This window comes from Zootoca vivipara, chromosome 1, assembly GCF_963506605.1.
Source record: "Zootoca vivipara chromosome 1, rZooViv1.1, whole genome shotgun sequence".
Taxonomy (NCBI): Eukaryota; Metazoa; Chordata; class Lepidosauria; order Squamata; family Lacertidae; genus Zootoca; species Zootoca vivipara.
Genome location: NC_083276.1, coordinates 71,806,876 through 71,822,353, shown reverse-complemented (window position 1 = coordinate 71,822,353; position 15,478 = coordinate 71,806,876). Strand labels below are relative to the sequence as shown.

Genomic DNA, 15,478 nt, shown 5'->3' with positions numbered 1-15,478 from the left:
CATTTTTCAATAACATTTTGGATGCAAAAAGTTGATTGTCCATAAAATATTAGTTTACATGCTGGAAAATAAAGGACATACAAGCAGTTCATTTTATAATTCTCATGAGTACTATGTTGATTTTTTTTTTTGCTTGTATGTGACAGGTCATCCTGTAGAGTAGGAGGGAATGGTCAGCTTTTTCTGTGCTAGGTTTGAATTTAAATCTAGGGATTTATGAAACTGAAATCATTGTTTTTTAGGGTCTCATCTACAAAAGAGAAAAGAGCCACGTTTGCTGCCAAACTTCCCCTCTTACTGATTTTTTACTACAGAAGTGCTTGCACCTAAGAACATAGCATAGCACCAGCTCTTGAAATAATGAACCACAGTTGTTTTGAAAACCCTTCTTTCAGTGACATGTAGACAATTACCCAAGGGCCAACATTTGTGCCATTCTAATAATGTAACTTTATAAAATAGCCCTAGGCTAGCTATTGAACCTCCAGTGTTCAAGCGTAATAGTTTAAGCATAATAGGAGATTTTTGAGGAATCAAAATAGAGTAGCATACATTTCTTTTTTCTTTCACCTATGTATAATATTTTCAGTTTCTGCAAGCTGGCAGGAGACAATTTTGCTGAGTGCAGTGGTACCTTGGTTGAAGAACAGTTTAGTTTATGAACAACTTGGATTAAGAATGCTGCAAACCCGGGAAGTAGGTGCTTTGGTTTGTGAACTTTGCCTTGGCAGCAGAACATGTTCTCGACCCGACAGTCACATTCGCACGAGGACGTGCACCGTCATTCGGTGTATTAATAAAAATAAAAAAGCCTTTGCAGGGAAACAGAGGTTTTATTATTAAAAAGGGACGTTGAGGCTATCCGTTGCTGGGCGTTTCGAGAGGCCACCGCCCGGGGGCGCTTCGTGAGTTTGCACAGCGGATTCGTGAGGTCGAGGCTGTGCGGCTGCTCTCCATTCTGGGCGGAGGGAGAGGCAAGGCCTGGGGCGCCTCCTGGGACTCACGGAAGCCGTCTCAGTTGCGGAGGGCCTACGAAGGTTTGCCGCCGTCCTCCTCCTCCTCCTCCCCCCATCCTTGGAGCTGTTTCATTGGTCGAGAAAGAGAGAGAGAAGGCGGGAAAGGACGGTGAGGCCTGTAAACAACGGCGGCGGTGGCCGCGCGTCTCCCACGGGGCCGCCTGAAGTTGTCCGGGCTGAAGCAGAAGACGCGGGGGCGGCGAGCCAAGGTTCCTCCTGTCGCCGCTCGGGATATATCGCGGATCCTGTGGGAATCATTGCTGAGGGGGCGGGTTCTATCCTGGTTTGGGGTCTAGTGGGGTGGGGTCTTGCCAGGGCTTAATAATCTGATCCCCGGAACGTGTTTTCAGTGTTAGGGCTCAGGCGAGGAAGCACGTGAGGTGATTTAAAAAGGGAGAAAGCTTTCCTCTTGATTGCTTGGGTTTCATTAGTTTTCCTCGCACTTTGAGGGAGAGAGAAGGATGAATAAGGCTCAGGGTGGGCGCCAGCCCTTGGAGCCGCCTGGTTTAATGGTTAGAGCTGACGCTCATCATCTTAGTGGTGCTCCCCCTTGTTCTTCTCTGTTCTTTTTTACTTGCACTTTGAGATGCCCTGTCCAAGGGATTGTTTGGAAATGTTATTTAATTTTTGGGTAGTCCTCTCAGTAGATTATAGAAGCTGATAGCTTCAGATCCAATGGGGCAGATCAGGACCGGTATTTATTTACAAATATTTATATGCTGCTGTTTCCTTAAAAAGGTATCAAAGCGGTTTGCAACAGAAATACATAAAACTGTACAGTAAAAACCATATTTAAAAGTTAAAAACGGAGCAAACTTATGTAAAATACAGAGTTTAGGTCAGGCATAGGTGAACTCAGCCGTCCAGATGTTTTGGGACTACAACTCCCATCATCCCTGACCACTGCTCCTATTAGCTAGGGATGATGGGAGTTGTAGTCCCTAAACATCTGAAGGGCTGAGTTTGCCTATGCCTGGTTTAGGTACACTTCTCTTCGTGCAAAGCTGTTGAAGAACCGGGAAGGATAGGTGAATACATGTCTCGGTGTCCGTGTTTTGTGTGCTTTTCATATTATGTCCTATGGGAAAGAGTGCGCTGGTGGGAGGCCCAGCACCACATCCCACAAGATGTACTGTATTTACTTGAGTCTAATGCGCCACTGAATCTAATGGGCACCTCAGTTTTCAGAACCTAGAAACCAAAAAAAAGTACAGTATTTCCTGGCGAATGTACAGTAAATGTGCAATTGAATCTAATGCACACCTTAATTTTCGCAGCGTAATTTGGCCAAAAAAGATGAGCATTGGATTTGAGTAAATGCAGTAGGTTTGTCAGCAGATGTGTCAGCATTTGAATTGGCCTTGTTTCTTTTTTAATTGAAAGGCTTCCTAGGTTCCAAAGGACCACCTCCCCACTTCATGTGCCCAGTACTTACTAATTTTTAACAACCCAGTGTGTGATTGCCGTGCACATTAACAAAACATTTTTAAGGCTTTAATTGAGAGGAAGCGATTGTAAGCCTTTGTTTTTGGATTAAAGGAGGCACATGTGCATGTATCTTTTGGATATAAAACATATTGGTCTCATCCGTGGACAGCTCTCAAGGAATAATAAGTCCTGGGATGAGCCTTTGTGGTTTTAAAATATTTTGCTGTTGTTTGTGCTCACTTCTAGAAATCTTTTGATCTGGCAGTTGGATTGTGTTACTCAAATATGGACAGGAATCCTTCACCACCTTCCAGTGATGACGACGAGGAGGACGTCGTTCCTGGGGATTCTATCAGAAATACAGTTTACAGCAAACACTGGTTTTTCAGCGTCCTTACAAAACTAATTGAGGTATGCTGCATACACATGAAACCACTCATATGTTTGAACTGTACAATGTCTAGTTTTAGAAGCTTTTAAAACGAATGTGTATATATGTGAAAAATATGTAGTCTATAAAACATATAATGTATAAAACAGCAGGTAAAAATAGATGGGAAGAAGCCCTAAGTAAATGCTTGATCTCTTGCATCTGTAGGGAGTTGGACCACTAGATGATATTCAAGGTCCATTCCAACCAGTGGTGGCTGATGTCAGTTGGAACTGTGAAATGTGTATTCTAAGGCTGCAGTCTTATTTGTATTTGCTTGGAATTAAGTCATGTTGACATCAGTGAGACTTGTCTTTGAGTAAAGATGGGTGGGTTGAGGTGGGCAGGTGATAATTTAAAATTTGCCATGCTGGTGCAAATGCAAAGTGAAATTAAATTAAAATATTGTTGGATTTATGCTTTATTTGTGCTATCTATAATGAATAACATAATTGCTGATTTCTAGTGATAAACTTACTGCTCATACTCAGGCCACTGAAACAGTAGTGTATTGAGATAATACTTCATATTTGGGTAGAAGTTGCTCTTTATGTCCAATTGGTCAAACAGGAGAAAAGTTGTGCAGTGAGACCAGTGTGTGTTTGAGCTGACCAATGGCTTATTGCTACTTTGATTCCTTTGTCAGTATGTTCTTCTTTCCTTGGAAGGTTGTTAGCTCTAAGGAAGATGAATCTGAGTTGAACAATGTTGAAGAACAAGTAGAGCTAGATGAAGATCTGGAAAATGACATTTGCAAAGTATGGGACATGTCAATGGATAAGGTACGTTATTAGTGATTTGGTATTCTGATACTTTGGGTACTTTTAGCGGTTGTTATCTGTAAATATTTGCAGATAGGTATTTTGTTTTGTTCTATGTTTAAGGTTAGCTTTATTGTAAACAACTTCAATTTTTTATAGTAAGATATCTATAAATTAATAAAATAAAATAAGTATATTCTATAAAGGATTGCAATTATCTGGGAGACATCTGGTTTCTGTTCCTTAGATATTTTAGTGTCCAGTAAGCTTGACCATGCGCTGCTCTGGTTTGCCAGAAGCGGCTTAGTCATGCTGGCCATATGACCCGGAAGCTGTATGCCGGGTCCCTCGGCCAGTAAAGTGAGATGAGCACCACAACCCCAGAGTCGTCCATGACTGGACCTAACGGTCAGGGGTCCCTTTTCCTTTACCTTTAAGCTTGTCAAAGAAGAATCATGCATAGCTATTGTTGGCTAGGAACAGTGTTGCTAAAATGTGTAACTTGTGAAACTGTGTTGTTTTATGCTATCTGTTAGCACTCTCCTTGGGCAAAATCTAGTGTTAGTCAAGCTCAGAGTAGGCCCATGAAAATCTGTAGACCTATTCTGAGTGTGACTAACACTGGATAGTCACTCATTGTATTTTGTCTTGGAATTTTTTTCCTGCCCTAATTTTATTTAAATGTAAGATGAATGATGAGTACCTTCTAAAATAACAATTTACAGTAGCTGGTCAAGTTGCATATCATGAGAGTTTCTCGTGTGTGGAAAAACTGCTGGCCATCACAGAGCTCTTAGGAATTGTGGGAATAATCTGGGCCAGTCTAGCAAAATACATAGGACCTTGTTGGCTTTCTTACCAATTTCTTAATATCTTGTACAGTATTAATTTAAGAAACAATTGGATACTGTATTCTTATATTAATGGATATATGCCACTAATCATTAACTTTGGTGTAGGAGGGACTAAAATGACAAGTGTTAATGCACTGGATAAATAAGAGCTGACAAGATAGCTACTTATAGTTGGGTAATTGTAGTGGCCATCTGAATCTGAATGAAAGACTACCTTACTTTTCAAAGTGAACTGAATTTCAATTCTCATGTAATCGTCTACTGACACATAACCATTCTTGTTTTCAGGATGTTGCTTTATTTCTACAAGAGTTTAATGCCCCTGATATATTTTTGGGTGTTTTTGCCAAGTCCAAGAGTCCTCGGCTTACTGTAAGTCATCTCTTGACGCTGTACCCTGTTTATTAATAATGCATTGTGCTTTTTTGATGCGATCCATATGCCTTATGTAGGCAGGTGTAGATGAAAGGCAAAATAGAAAAGAATTGGTATTCAGCTCTACCAGTAGACAAGCCAATATAGAATCAAGGCCTATTTCTCAATTTCCAACAGGTTTTGTTCTTAGTCACAGTTCTGCACAATATTATTATAAAACCTGATTCCTCTTAACTTGATAATATGGCAGTCGGCCAATGTAGCTCCCAATAAAATTAAAAGTGTAGCTTCATAAGGCAGTGCTACCAAATCCTTGGGGAGGGGGATTACATTGGCTTTTGGCTTCTTAAATTAGGGGAAACCAGTGCTTGAAAAGCTAGGATAATTAGAAGTTTCCTTTAGGACTGTGGGGTTGTAAGGGTCACGATGGATCATCTAGTCTGGTTTCCCTCCTTGATTGGCTCTTTGATTCATATGCTCATTCCTCCAAAATTGTTTTTAAAAACTTCTAAGTAAGGAGTTCAATAGGCTGCATTGACAGCTTGTGTCACTGCTGAATTGCTCTAGTAATTCAGCTGCACTTTCTGCTGGAAGGTAAGAGACCTGGCTATTTTTATCCATGTGTCAGGGTGCAGTCATGTCTCAGGCAGCATCACACTTATGGGGGAGTGAAATACATTTTACTCAACAGGGGTTAACTTCTGAATAGACATGCATACTATTGCATTGTCAGCGTCTTGTGGCTTGGCTTGTTCCAATGCACTGTATGTGGAACTGCCAAGGAATATGGTTCAGAAACTTCACGTGGCATGGAAAGCAGTTGCCCAACTATTGACAGGCATTAATTGGCATAGCCGTATCACACATGCAATGAAGCAATTGGATCGGCTTCACATTTCTTTCCATGTACGACTCAGGATATGTATTTTAACCTTCAAAGACTAAATAGTATGGTACTTGGTTACTTCAGGGAGAACCTCCTTCTGCATAAACTTCTCTAAAGTTTTAGATCAGTCTACGATGCTAGAATGGCTTTAACACCATGTGGGTAATCTTTGGTTTGTAGCACTGGAGCTCTAGATATTTACCCATCTAGTGCTTTGGGAATAGCCCCCCTTCTTGTTATCTTTGCATTTTTTCTACTGTGTCTCTTTGATTTGTTCCTGGTGTTCTGATATATATTTATTTTTAGTTATATGCTTTTTAATTTTGCTTTTGTACATTCCTTTGGAAGTGCAACTTGAAAAGCAGAATGCAATATTCATTAGTCAATCAATCAATACATTTATACTTGGGAATAACTTTTATTTAATGCTTACCCTCCTATATTAAAAAAGTTATAGCATGAATTATGTCATATTTACTGGAAAGGTTGACTCATTTTTCTGTAACCATCTTCTAAGCACTTTCAAATTTGACAGTATGATTTTTCACCTGTGTTTGCCAGAATGAAACAGAGTTCTTCAAGGCAAAAGACTTGCTGGCAATTCCCCCCTCTCTTTTTACACTTATAAGTCTGTTTTTCAGCAATGATTGGCTTATTCAGTCATACCTCGGGTTACAGACGCTTCAGGTAGCACGTTTTCGGGTTGTGCACTGCGCCGAACCCGGAAGTACCGGAATGCTTATTTCCGGGTTTCGGCGCATGCACAGAAGTGCTGAATTGTGACCCGCGCGTGCGCAGACAAGGCGCTGCGGGTTGCGAATGTTCCTCCCACACAGAAGAAGACATGGCTAAATGTTGCTCTGCTCCGAGTCTGTATGAATGCTGAAGACCAAGCCAAGGGCAAAAAGCACATCTGCCCTATTCCTTGAATCCATTTTCTTAAGTATTTTATGCTGACTATAGGCAAGCTCTACTTTAGGTGGTTAACCTCACTATATTGGCATTTCAGGAAATCTGTGTGGGAATACTGGGCAATATGGCCTGTTGCCCAGACATATGCCTGTCCATTAGTAAACATGAAAACCTTGGGTAAGTAGTAGGCTTTGTTCTTGGTTTCTCAGTGTTTTTGAAACTGTAAATGTTTCAACTCTTAATTGTTGTTAAAGTACTAGATAGGCACATGTACTATACATGCTCTTTATAGAGGGGGGAAACAGATTCAAGGTGTTAATATTTGTAAGACAGGACAAGAGGGTGACTGGTAATAAGGGCAAGCAGGAGTCTTGACTTTATTACAGAAAAAGATATAGTGAGAGGAATGTCATTGATGTGGCAGGAGTCAGAGTCAAAGCATAAGAGTTATGCAGTAAATGTAATAAAAGGAACTGATAGACTGGTTTTCTATGCATTTGTGTGGGGAGGGCAGAAGGATGGTGAGGGAGAACTTGGAGGTATTGAAAGTGTGTCTGAAAGAATGGAGAAAGAATTGAATGTCTGAAAGTTCAGTTTGAAGGAGAACAAGAGGGAGTGTGGAAAAGAGCATAAAATTTGTCCATTTCAAATTGTACTATGCATGGTCCTTTTCCAATAGATGTTTTTCAGGAGCTTCTACCATCTACCATAGTTACACTTCCTCTTTTTGTCCTTTATTACACAAATTTGTTTAAAGGAGTGAATTGTTCACCAACTGCAATTTGAGTGATAGGTCACTGGAGAAGCATGTGCTTTGCTTGCAGAAGGTCCTACTTTGGACCCTTGGCACTTCAAGATGGAACTACCCCATTCTGAAATCCTGGAGAGCCACTACCTATCAGTCTAGACAGTACTGAGCTAGGCAGATGAATGGTCTGATCCTGCATAATGCAGCGTCCTGCGTTTCTTGCAAACTCTCTAGCAATGACCTTATCACTGCTGTTCTACAATTAGCAGATTGCTGTTTGTCCCAGCTTTATAGTAATATGTGTCTCACTTCATATTATACTTGGATAGAAATTCCTCCCAGTTTACTTGTTCTTTTTTTCCTTCATTTTTATTTGAAAATAAAAAGCTTACAGCCACAATCAGTCAACATGTTTCCAATATCATTTGGCTTTTATATCACGTTCTTAAAGGTTCTTAATAATTCTTCAGATACCACCTACTTCCCTCCCTCCCTCCCTCCCTCCCTCCCAACTTCCCCTCACCCATGTGCGATCTTATTGGTATTTATATTACAGTATTGCTTTTTGTTGTGTTAACAGTTGTTTGTACTTAATAATTCTATCCTTTGTAATATTATCTTGTATCCTTGCGAATCTTTCCTTTTATGTTTATATTAAAATTTATTTCCATTTCCATATTTTTCTACATATGTCTCTACACACTCCCACTCTCTCTTTTGGCTTGGAGCTGCCTCTAATTGAAGCCGTTAATTTTGCCATTGCCAGAAATCCACAAATCTTGGTTCTCCATTCTGATATTTCTGGTATTTCCCCCGTTTTCCATTTTTTTTGCCACTAGTAGTCTCGCCGCTGCTGTCCCATAGAGGAATATGTTCTTTTTGTCTTTGGGAATATAATTGTTTATTAAGCCCATCAAATATGCTTCTGGCTTTTTAAGAATTGTGCTCTTAAATATTCTTTTCAGCTCTTCTTGTATCTTAGTCCAAAATTGATTGATCACCTTACACCCCCACAGCATATGATATACTGTTCCCACCTCTACTTTACATCTCCAAAGAAGATTTGAATATTTTTTTTATAAATCTTAGCCAATTTCACTGGGGTAAAGTACTAACGATAACACATTTTCATTATATTTTCTCTTATCACATAACAATCTGTAAAATTTATGTCAACACTCCATAATTTTTCCCACCCTTCTAAATGTATTGTCTTGCCCAAATTTTGAGACCACTTTATCCTTGTTTCTTTTATTACTTCATCTTTCAATTCCCACTCAAGGAATAAATTATACATTTTCGATATTTTTTTTTAATTTGGCTGTAGTAATTCGCTTTGCAGTTTAGAAGTTTTCTGTTCAAAACCTATTTTTTTGTCTCGCTTTGTAGTTTAGAAGTTTTCTGTTCAAAACCTATTTTTTTGTCTTCGTTAAACAGATGGGCTATTTGGTGATATTGTAGCCAGTTATTGCAGTATTCCTTAATCTCATCATATGGTTTTAATTTTAAGACACCATGTTCTTTTGTTAATAATTGTTGATACATTGACCAATTCTTTTCCATGTTTATTTTTATTTTTAATCACTAATACCTCTCATAGCTGCCAAGATTTCCCTTTTCTCGCGAGGAAGCCTATTCAGCATAATGGAATTTCCCTTAAAAAAAGGGATAACTTGGCAGCTATGATACCCCTGGTTGGTTCCAGTAGCCACCAGTAATTTACCCATACTTTAAATAAGGGTTTTCTAATTATGTGGTTCAGGAAATCCTTATTTACAGCCACTTTATCATAAACCAAATAAGCGTGCGAACCAAAACAATTGTTCCATCCCTCCATGTCCAAGATCTCTGTGTTGCTTAACATGACCCAACTTGTTCTTTATTCCTGTAGCTGTAGATATTAGATATGTATATTTAGGAGATGGTGGCATGTGGTGGCATTTGTCTGGACAAAATTTCAGAAAAATGTATGGGAAATTAATCCTCGCTATCTCCTCATTTTCGGTCTGTTGTCATTTTTTCAGACAGATGGTGCTGCAGCGTCTATGTGATTCCGATTCCCCTACTCTCCTAGAAACAAGCAGGTAAGCTATTTTGTCAGTAACTAAAATAGCATAAACCAATCCTAAGTATTGAGTTGTAAAGGTAAAGGTACCCCTGAACGTTAGCTCCAGTCGCGGATGACTGGGGTTGCGGTGCTCATCTCACTCTATAGGCCGAGGGAGTTGGCGTTTGTCCGCAGACAGCTTCCGGGTCATGTGGCCAGCATGACTAAACCGCTTCTGCCGAACCAGAGCAGCGCATGGAAATGCCGTTTACCTTCCCACCGGAAACCACCTTGACATGTTTTCGAACTCCTAGGTGGGCAGGAGCTGGGACTGAGCAACAGGAGCTCACCCCGTCACAGGGATTCGAACCGCCAACCTTCTGATCGTCAAGCCCTAGGCTCAGTGGCTTAGACCACAGTGCCACCTGCAGCCCTTGAGTTGTAGTGCATGTAAATAAAATATTAGTAGGTGTGCTTCATTTCAAGAATGAAGGCTTCAATCCTATAGGGAGGGGGGAAAGTATTTGATCCCCTGCTAAATTTACATATAATTTCTTGGAAGAAAATGATATTGAATACAATAGGCCTTACTTTCAGGCTTCCAAATTCTTTCCTTTCTACCTAAAATCACATTTGAACTGATACCAGTATTCCAGAATCTCATTTCTATTGTTACTCTGATTGACATTCCTCATTTACACATATGGAGTTAAAATTAATGGTACAATCCTATTACTATCTACTGAGAAGCAAGTGCCATTGACTTCAAGTGGACTTACTTCCAAGATTGCAGCCCAAATATTGGTTTTCTTTTAAAAGTGTGATTAAGTGTGATTTTTCCCCTTTAGGTTGTTGCTAACTTGCCTCTGCCACTCTGAGGCGGCCAATATTTGGGTGGAAAGAATTCGACAAAGTCCATCAGTGTATGACTGTGTATGTTTCATCATGTCTAGTTCAACAAACGGTATGTTATAAATTAATCAGAATATTGCTCCTGTCAGGCCACTTTTTGTTTTCTTATGAAAAGGCTAGCATGTTTAAAATAACTTTTATCAATTGAATGTTCCAGGCATTTTAACTGAGGTATAACAATAACCATATAACTCTTTTTGGTGAATTCTTCTGAATGCATTGTAATCATAACCAGCACAGCTGTCTCCTTCCTGCTCATGATTGTAAGAGGCGACCCAATTCCGTCTGGCAAGCTGCAATGTGTATGTGGATGAAACAATCTTCGTGCTACTTTGAATACAGTGGAACCTCGGTTTACGAACACAATTGGTTCCGGAAGTCTGTTCATAAACCGAAGTGTTCATAAACCGAAGCAAACTTTCCCATTGAAAGTCATGGAAAGTGGATTAATCCGTTCCTGACAATGGGAAACGCTGCGCTGTGCTCATTTAAGGAGGCTGAAAACCGGGGGGGGGGGGGTTTCCCTTCGGAAGCTCTTACCTCGCGGGTAGAAAAGGGCTCCCAGCAGCAGCAGCAACAGTGGCTGCGGAGGAGGAGGCAGGTGGAGACTCCCGAGCTGCTTCATGGTGGAGACCCCTGCTGCAGCTCCCGCAGCCCCTGCATGACACAGCCTCTCCCCTGCTTGGCAAGCGGCAAGAGGCTTGTTGAGTCGTTTCATTGCGCGGCGGCAGCGGCTCTCCGTCCCTCTCGCTCCGCGGTGCCGGCGGGCGACCTTCCTCCTTCTCAGAGCAGCCGCCGCCACCACCAGGCGCCAGGACTGGCCGGGGTGGCTCGCGGTGGCTCGCGGGGTGGCTCGTCGTCGGCTGCTTCTCTTGACCTTGTGCCGACGTCTGTCTCCACCCCGCAGGGGCGCAACGGTGAAGGTCCGGCTTCGCTTCTCTCGACTCCTCCACGAGGCTGGGCCTTCGCCGTCTTGCTTCTGCGACGTCTCTCCACCTTCTCTGTCGCGTTCCTGGACGGCGCGAAGGTGGAGAGACGTCGCAGGAGCGCGACTGCGAAGTCCCGGCCTCGCGGAGGAGTCGAGAGAAGCGAAGCCGGGCCTTCGCAGTCGCGCTCCTGCGACGTCTCTCCACCTTCGCCGTTGCGCTCCTGGAGGTCGCGCCGTCCAGGAACGCGACGGAGAAGGTGGAGAGACGTCGCAGGAGTGCGACGGCGAAGGCCCAGCCTCGCGGAGGAGTCGAGAGAAGCGAAGCCGGACCTTCACTGTTGCGGGGTGGAGACAGACGTCGGCACAGGGTCAAGAGAAGCAGCCGACGACGAGCCACCCCGCGAGCCACCGCGAGCCACCCCGGCCAGTCCTGGCCAGTCCTGGCGCCTGGTGGTGGCGGCGGCTGCTCTGAGAAGGAGGAAGGTCGCCCGCCGGCACCGCGGAGCGAGAGGGACGGAGAGCTGCGGCTGCCGCCGCGGCGCACTGAAACGACTCAAATAAGACCTCCAGGAACTTACACTAAAAGTAAGTCAAATAACAGATGTCACCAAAAGAAGCCAGACCAAATAAATAAATAAATTGAAACTGTTTTCTTAACACAAAGAAAACAGTTTCGATTTATTTATTTATTTGGTCTGGCTTCTAAGAAGTGAGCATGAGTAAATTTTATTTTATTAGTTCATCAATATTTAAATGAGATTTGATCTTTGTTACAGTGGAGTTGCTAGTGAAAATAGGTGAGGTGGTTGACAAGTTGTTTGACTTGGATGAAGAATTGATGTTAAACTGGATTAAGAAAAGTTCTTGTCAGTCAGTGGAGCAGCCTGCAGATGATTCTCCAGATGAGCTTCCAAATTTCAAAATTGTACCTTGCCTGCTTGAAGCTGTAAAACAAATCTGGTATGTATATGCCCATATATGAATGCATGTGATATTGGAGCTACTTATTTACATTTTTATCCCACATTTGGCAGCATACATAGTTTCCCTTCTCCCCATTTTATCCTACTAGGCCAATGTTACCCAATGAGACTCATTGATTAGGGGATTTGAACCCAAATCTCACATGTTTTAGTCTGTGTTATGCATAGTGGCCTTTGGGTACACGTTTACCATTTCATGGGTGACCAAAATGTTATTTTTTTAAAAAAGTCCACACCTGACCTACCTGCCAAAGCGATAGGAAGACTATACCAAGGGTACTCATATTTACAAGAGGACAGTGGCTCTGTCTGTCTGCACGAAGGCTTTTTCCTAATGGAGAAAAGGAGAAAGTCTGTTCAAGTAAGCAGGGAACAAGTGTACACACCTGAACAAAAATAGCTTCTTCAAACTATTACTGGAAATGAAAACTCAAGAACAACTTGAGTTAAGCCACCGTAAGAGTAATTGACTGAGAACTGAGGTAGAAATACTGTAAAAAATATTCACTTTACATAGGCATACAGATTTCTTGGTGGTAATACAGTAGTTCTAAACATAATTTGTAATTCTTTTCTGCAGCACAGATAAAAGTTCAGAAGGGCTTGATGTTTATATGCATATCCTACAGCTCCTCACCACAGTGGATGAAGGCGTTCAAGCTATTGGTAGGATGCTTCAATTGCACTTTATTGTAAAATTTGAAGAATTTTTTGGTAGACGTTTTCTTCAAGTTGCATGAGATATTTCTTTTTTCCATTCTGAAGTACAGACTCCTGGTAATGGAAAAGAAACTTGGACTGTGCTGTATGATCTGTTTTGTCATGAACTCTGCCAGCCAGATGATCCACCAATTGTTGTTCACGAACAGAAGACAGTCTTGGCTTCTACTTTGTCTGTGTTATCAGCCATCTTCGCTTCACAGAATATATATAGACACAGACACGAATATATCAAGATGGAGAAAAGCAAGTGTATTTTCTTTCTTACCACAAGAGCTAATATTTTAGGGATGATAAGGTTTTTTTTATAGAAAACAATGGCAGTCTGGAGTTGTGGTACAGTGAGGAAAAAAGTATTTGATCCCCTGCTAAATTTGCCCATTTGCCCTCTGATGAAGAAATGACCAGTCCATACAATAAACCTACCATTAAAATTATGGACTGGTCATTACTTTGTCAGAGGGCAAACGGGCAAATTTAGCAGGGGATCAAATACTTTTTTCCTCACTGTACCACAATTCCACAAATTTAGCAGGGGATCAAATCCCCCCCTCACTGTATAGGTCACAGGTGATGGGGAATGAGAAAAAATACAGTATATGTTCATCTAGGCAAATGTCTGTGTAGACCACAGTTGTGTGACTCCCCAGTACAGGCAAATTTGCTGCGGTGGCTGGACCCCCTTCCCTTTTAGTGTCTTATATTCCTTTCATCAAAACTTTCACATTTCAAAACCTTTAATTGCTATGTTGCTTAGGGCAGATTACAAAAAATGCCAGTTCATACGTCCATAAAGTTTTTCCTTGCTTTACCTGTCAGATATGCCTCTGATTGATAGCCTGATTAGAGTCTTGCAGAACATGGATGAATGTGGGAAGAGATCTGTAGAAAGCTCCAACAAACCCAAGTCAGAGGAGGCCGAGAAGTTGGGAACAGCTGAGGAGGATTTTCATTTTAAAATCTTGAAGGACATCTGTTGTGAACTACTGTCCAATGTGCTTCAGGAACTTTCTAAGGTCAGTCATATGAACCTGTAGGTTCACATGCTTTTTGTCTTTGACCTGGTTTTATCACTAGTGCAGTGATGCCCACGATCATCTTTTATATATGGGTTACAGTGTTCATTTTGAAATGTTTTCCAGGATATGGTAAATAACCCCTTGATCACCTGGGCTCCATGTGTGCATTGTCATCACGTGGAGCTTTTCATGGGAGCATGTTAATTTGTTGTCATCTTGCATTTGAATTGCATTGTCAGCATTTTATTATTATTTTATACAGTTCTATATGAGCATGTTCATTCAGTTGGATAGCAACAAAATTCTACACACACACACACACACACACAATATTATATGAACTAATAATATTTTGGTGTTTCTAGGAAAACATACTGGAGGGGCTCAAGCAAAGCCATCTAAATGAACAGAAATGTTCCTGTGCATTTAAAAACCTTCTCCCGTTGTATTCTTCTCCGGTATGTATGATCTCTGAAAATAAGCAAAAAACTGTTGCCTAGATAAATGCAATCCTCAGGCCAAAGAAGGATAGCCACACCAGATTTAAATAATCCATTTGAGTTCTTCATTAGTCTTATTCAAGATGCATGCTAAATAGCCTAGCAATTCCTGTGGTTCACCTGACTCAAGTTGTTGACACTTGTATTTTATTTTACACAGGTAGAGAATTTTCTTGAAGTGCTGAATGAAGCTGATCAGGTCCTTGCTGACAACTTAAGAAAAGCATTCCCAAGCTTGAGACTTCAGGCATAGGAGCATATTAATTGCATTTTTTTACAGGAAGATTTGGAATCATTCATTCCTGTTTTAAGAAAGCAACAAAGAAGTGTGCGTTATTTCTGAAACATCTTTGCAAGTAAACTCAGATGAACACCTTCATAAACCAAGAATGGAAGTGGTGGAGAATGACATACAACACAGACTTTAGGAAAACCTGTTTTCCAGCTGCAATTCTAAGTACTTTATTGGGGGGGGGGGAGTGAAAGCGTCATTTTATTTGTTAGTAGCCATTGAGGTTGTTTGTCTCAACTTAATTGACAAAATAATTGAAGATGCTTCGTTTATTTTGAAACAGTTTGTATGCAGTTTTTAAAAGTTAACTGTTGGGTCTGTGCATTTTCCGCAGCGGAAGCTTGAAAGGCAGAAAACACGGCTGCCTTGGCGATGGCCACCAAGGGCTCAGGGCGGGTTTTCTGCCTCTTTGCTGGCATAAGGAAGGGCGCTGTTTCCTCTGGTGCAGTTGCATCGTGGAGATGGGGGTGTAGTTCATACAGTGAACAGTTGTCCAGTAAGGCAGATATGCCTGTGTCAATGGACAAATCCCTGTAAGGAGCCCCCTAAAAAGTGTGACTTGTGTGGGGTAACTGTTGACTACAAAAATGCACAGCTTTTATCACAGTTTATTTTGCCACACACTGGTCACATCTTTGGAAGGCATATATCAGGCTTATGTGCGAAG

General features: G+C 41.4%; 1 protein-coding gene across 1 annotated transcript; it reads left to right on the top strand.

Moving 5' to 3' along the window:
• The first annotated feature begins 917 nt into the window (after positions 1-917).
• On the top strand, positions 918-15,174 carry SAAL1 (serum amyloid A like 1). Its single transcript, XM_035120602.2, has 13 exons — positions 918-1,225; positions 2,691-2,855; positions 3,543-3,656; positions 4,778-4,861; positions 6,760-6,839; positions 9,435-9,494; positions 10,306-10,421; positions 12,074-12,257; positions 12,861-12,946; positions 13,046-13,246; positions 13,820-14,016; positions 14,385-14,477; positions 14,680-15,174. The coding sequence occupies exons 2-13, from the start codon at positions 2,730-2,732 to the stop codon at positions 14,770-14,772; spliced, it is 1,434 nt and encodes a 477-aa protein (XP_034976493.2). The 5' UTR covers positions 918-1,225; positions 2,691-2,729; the 3' UTR covers positions 14,773-15,174.
• Positions 15,175-15,478: the final 304 nt, after the last annotated feature.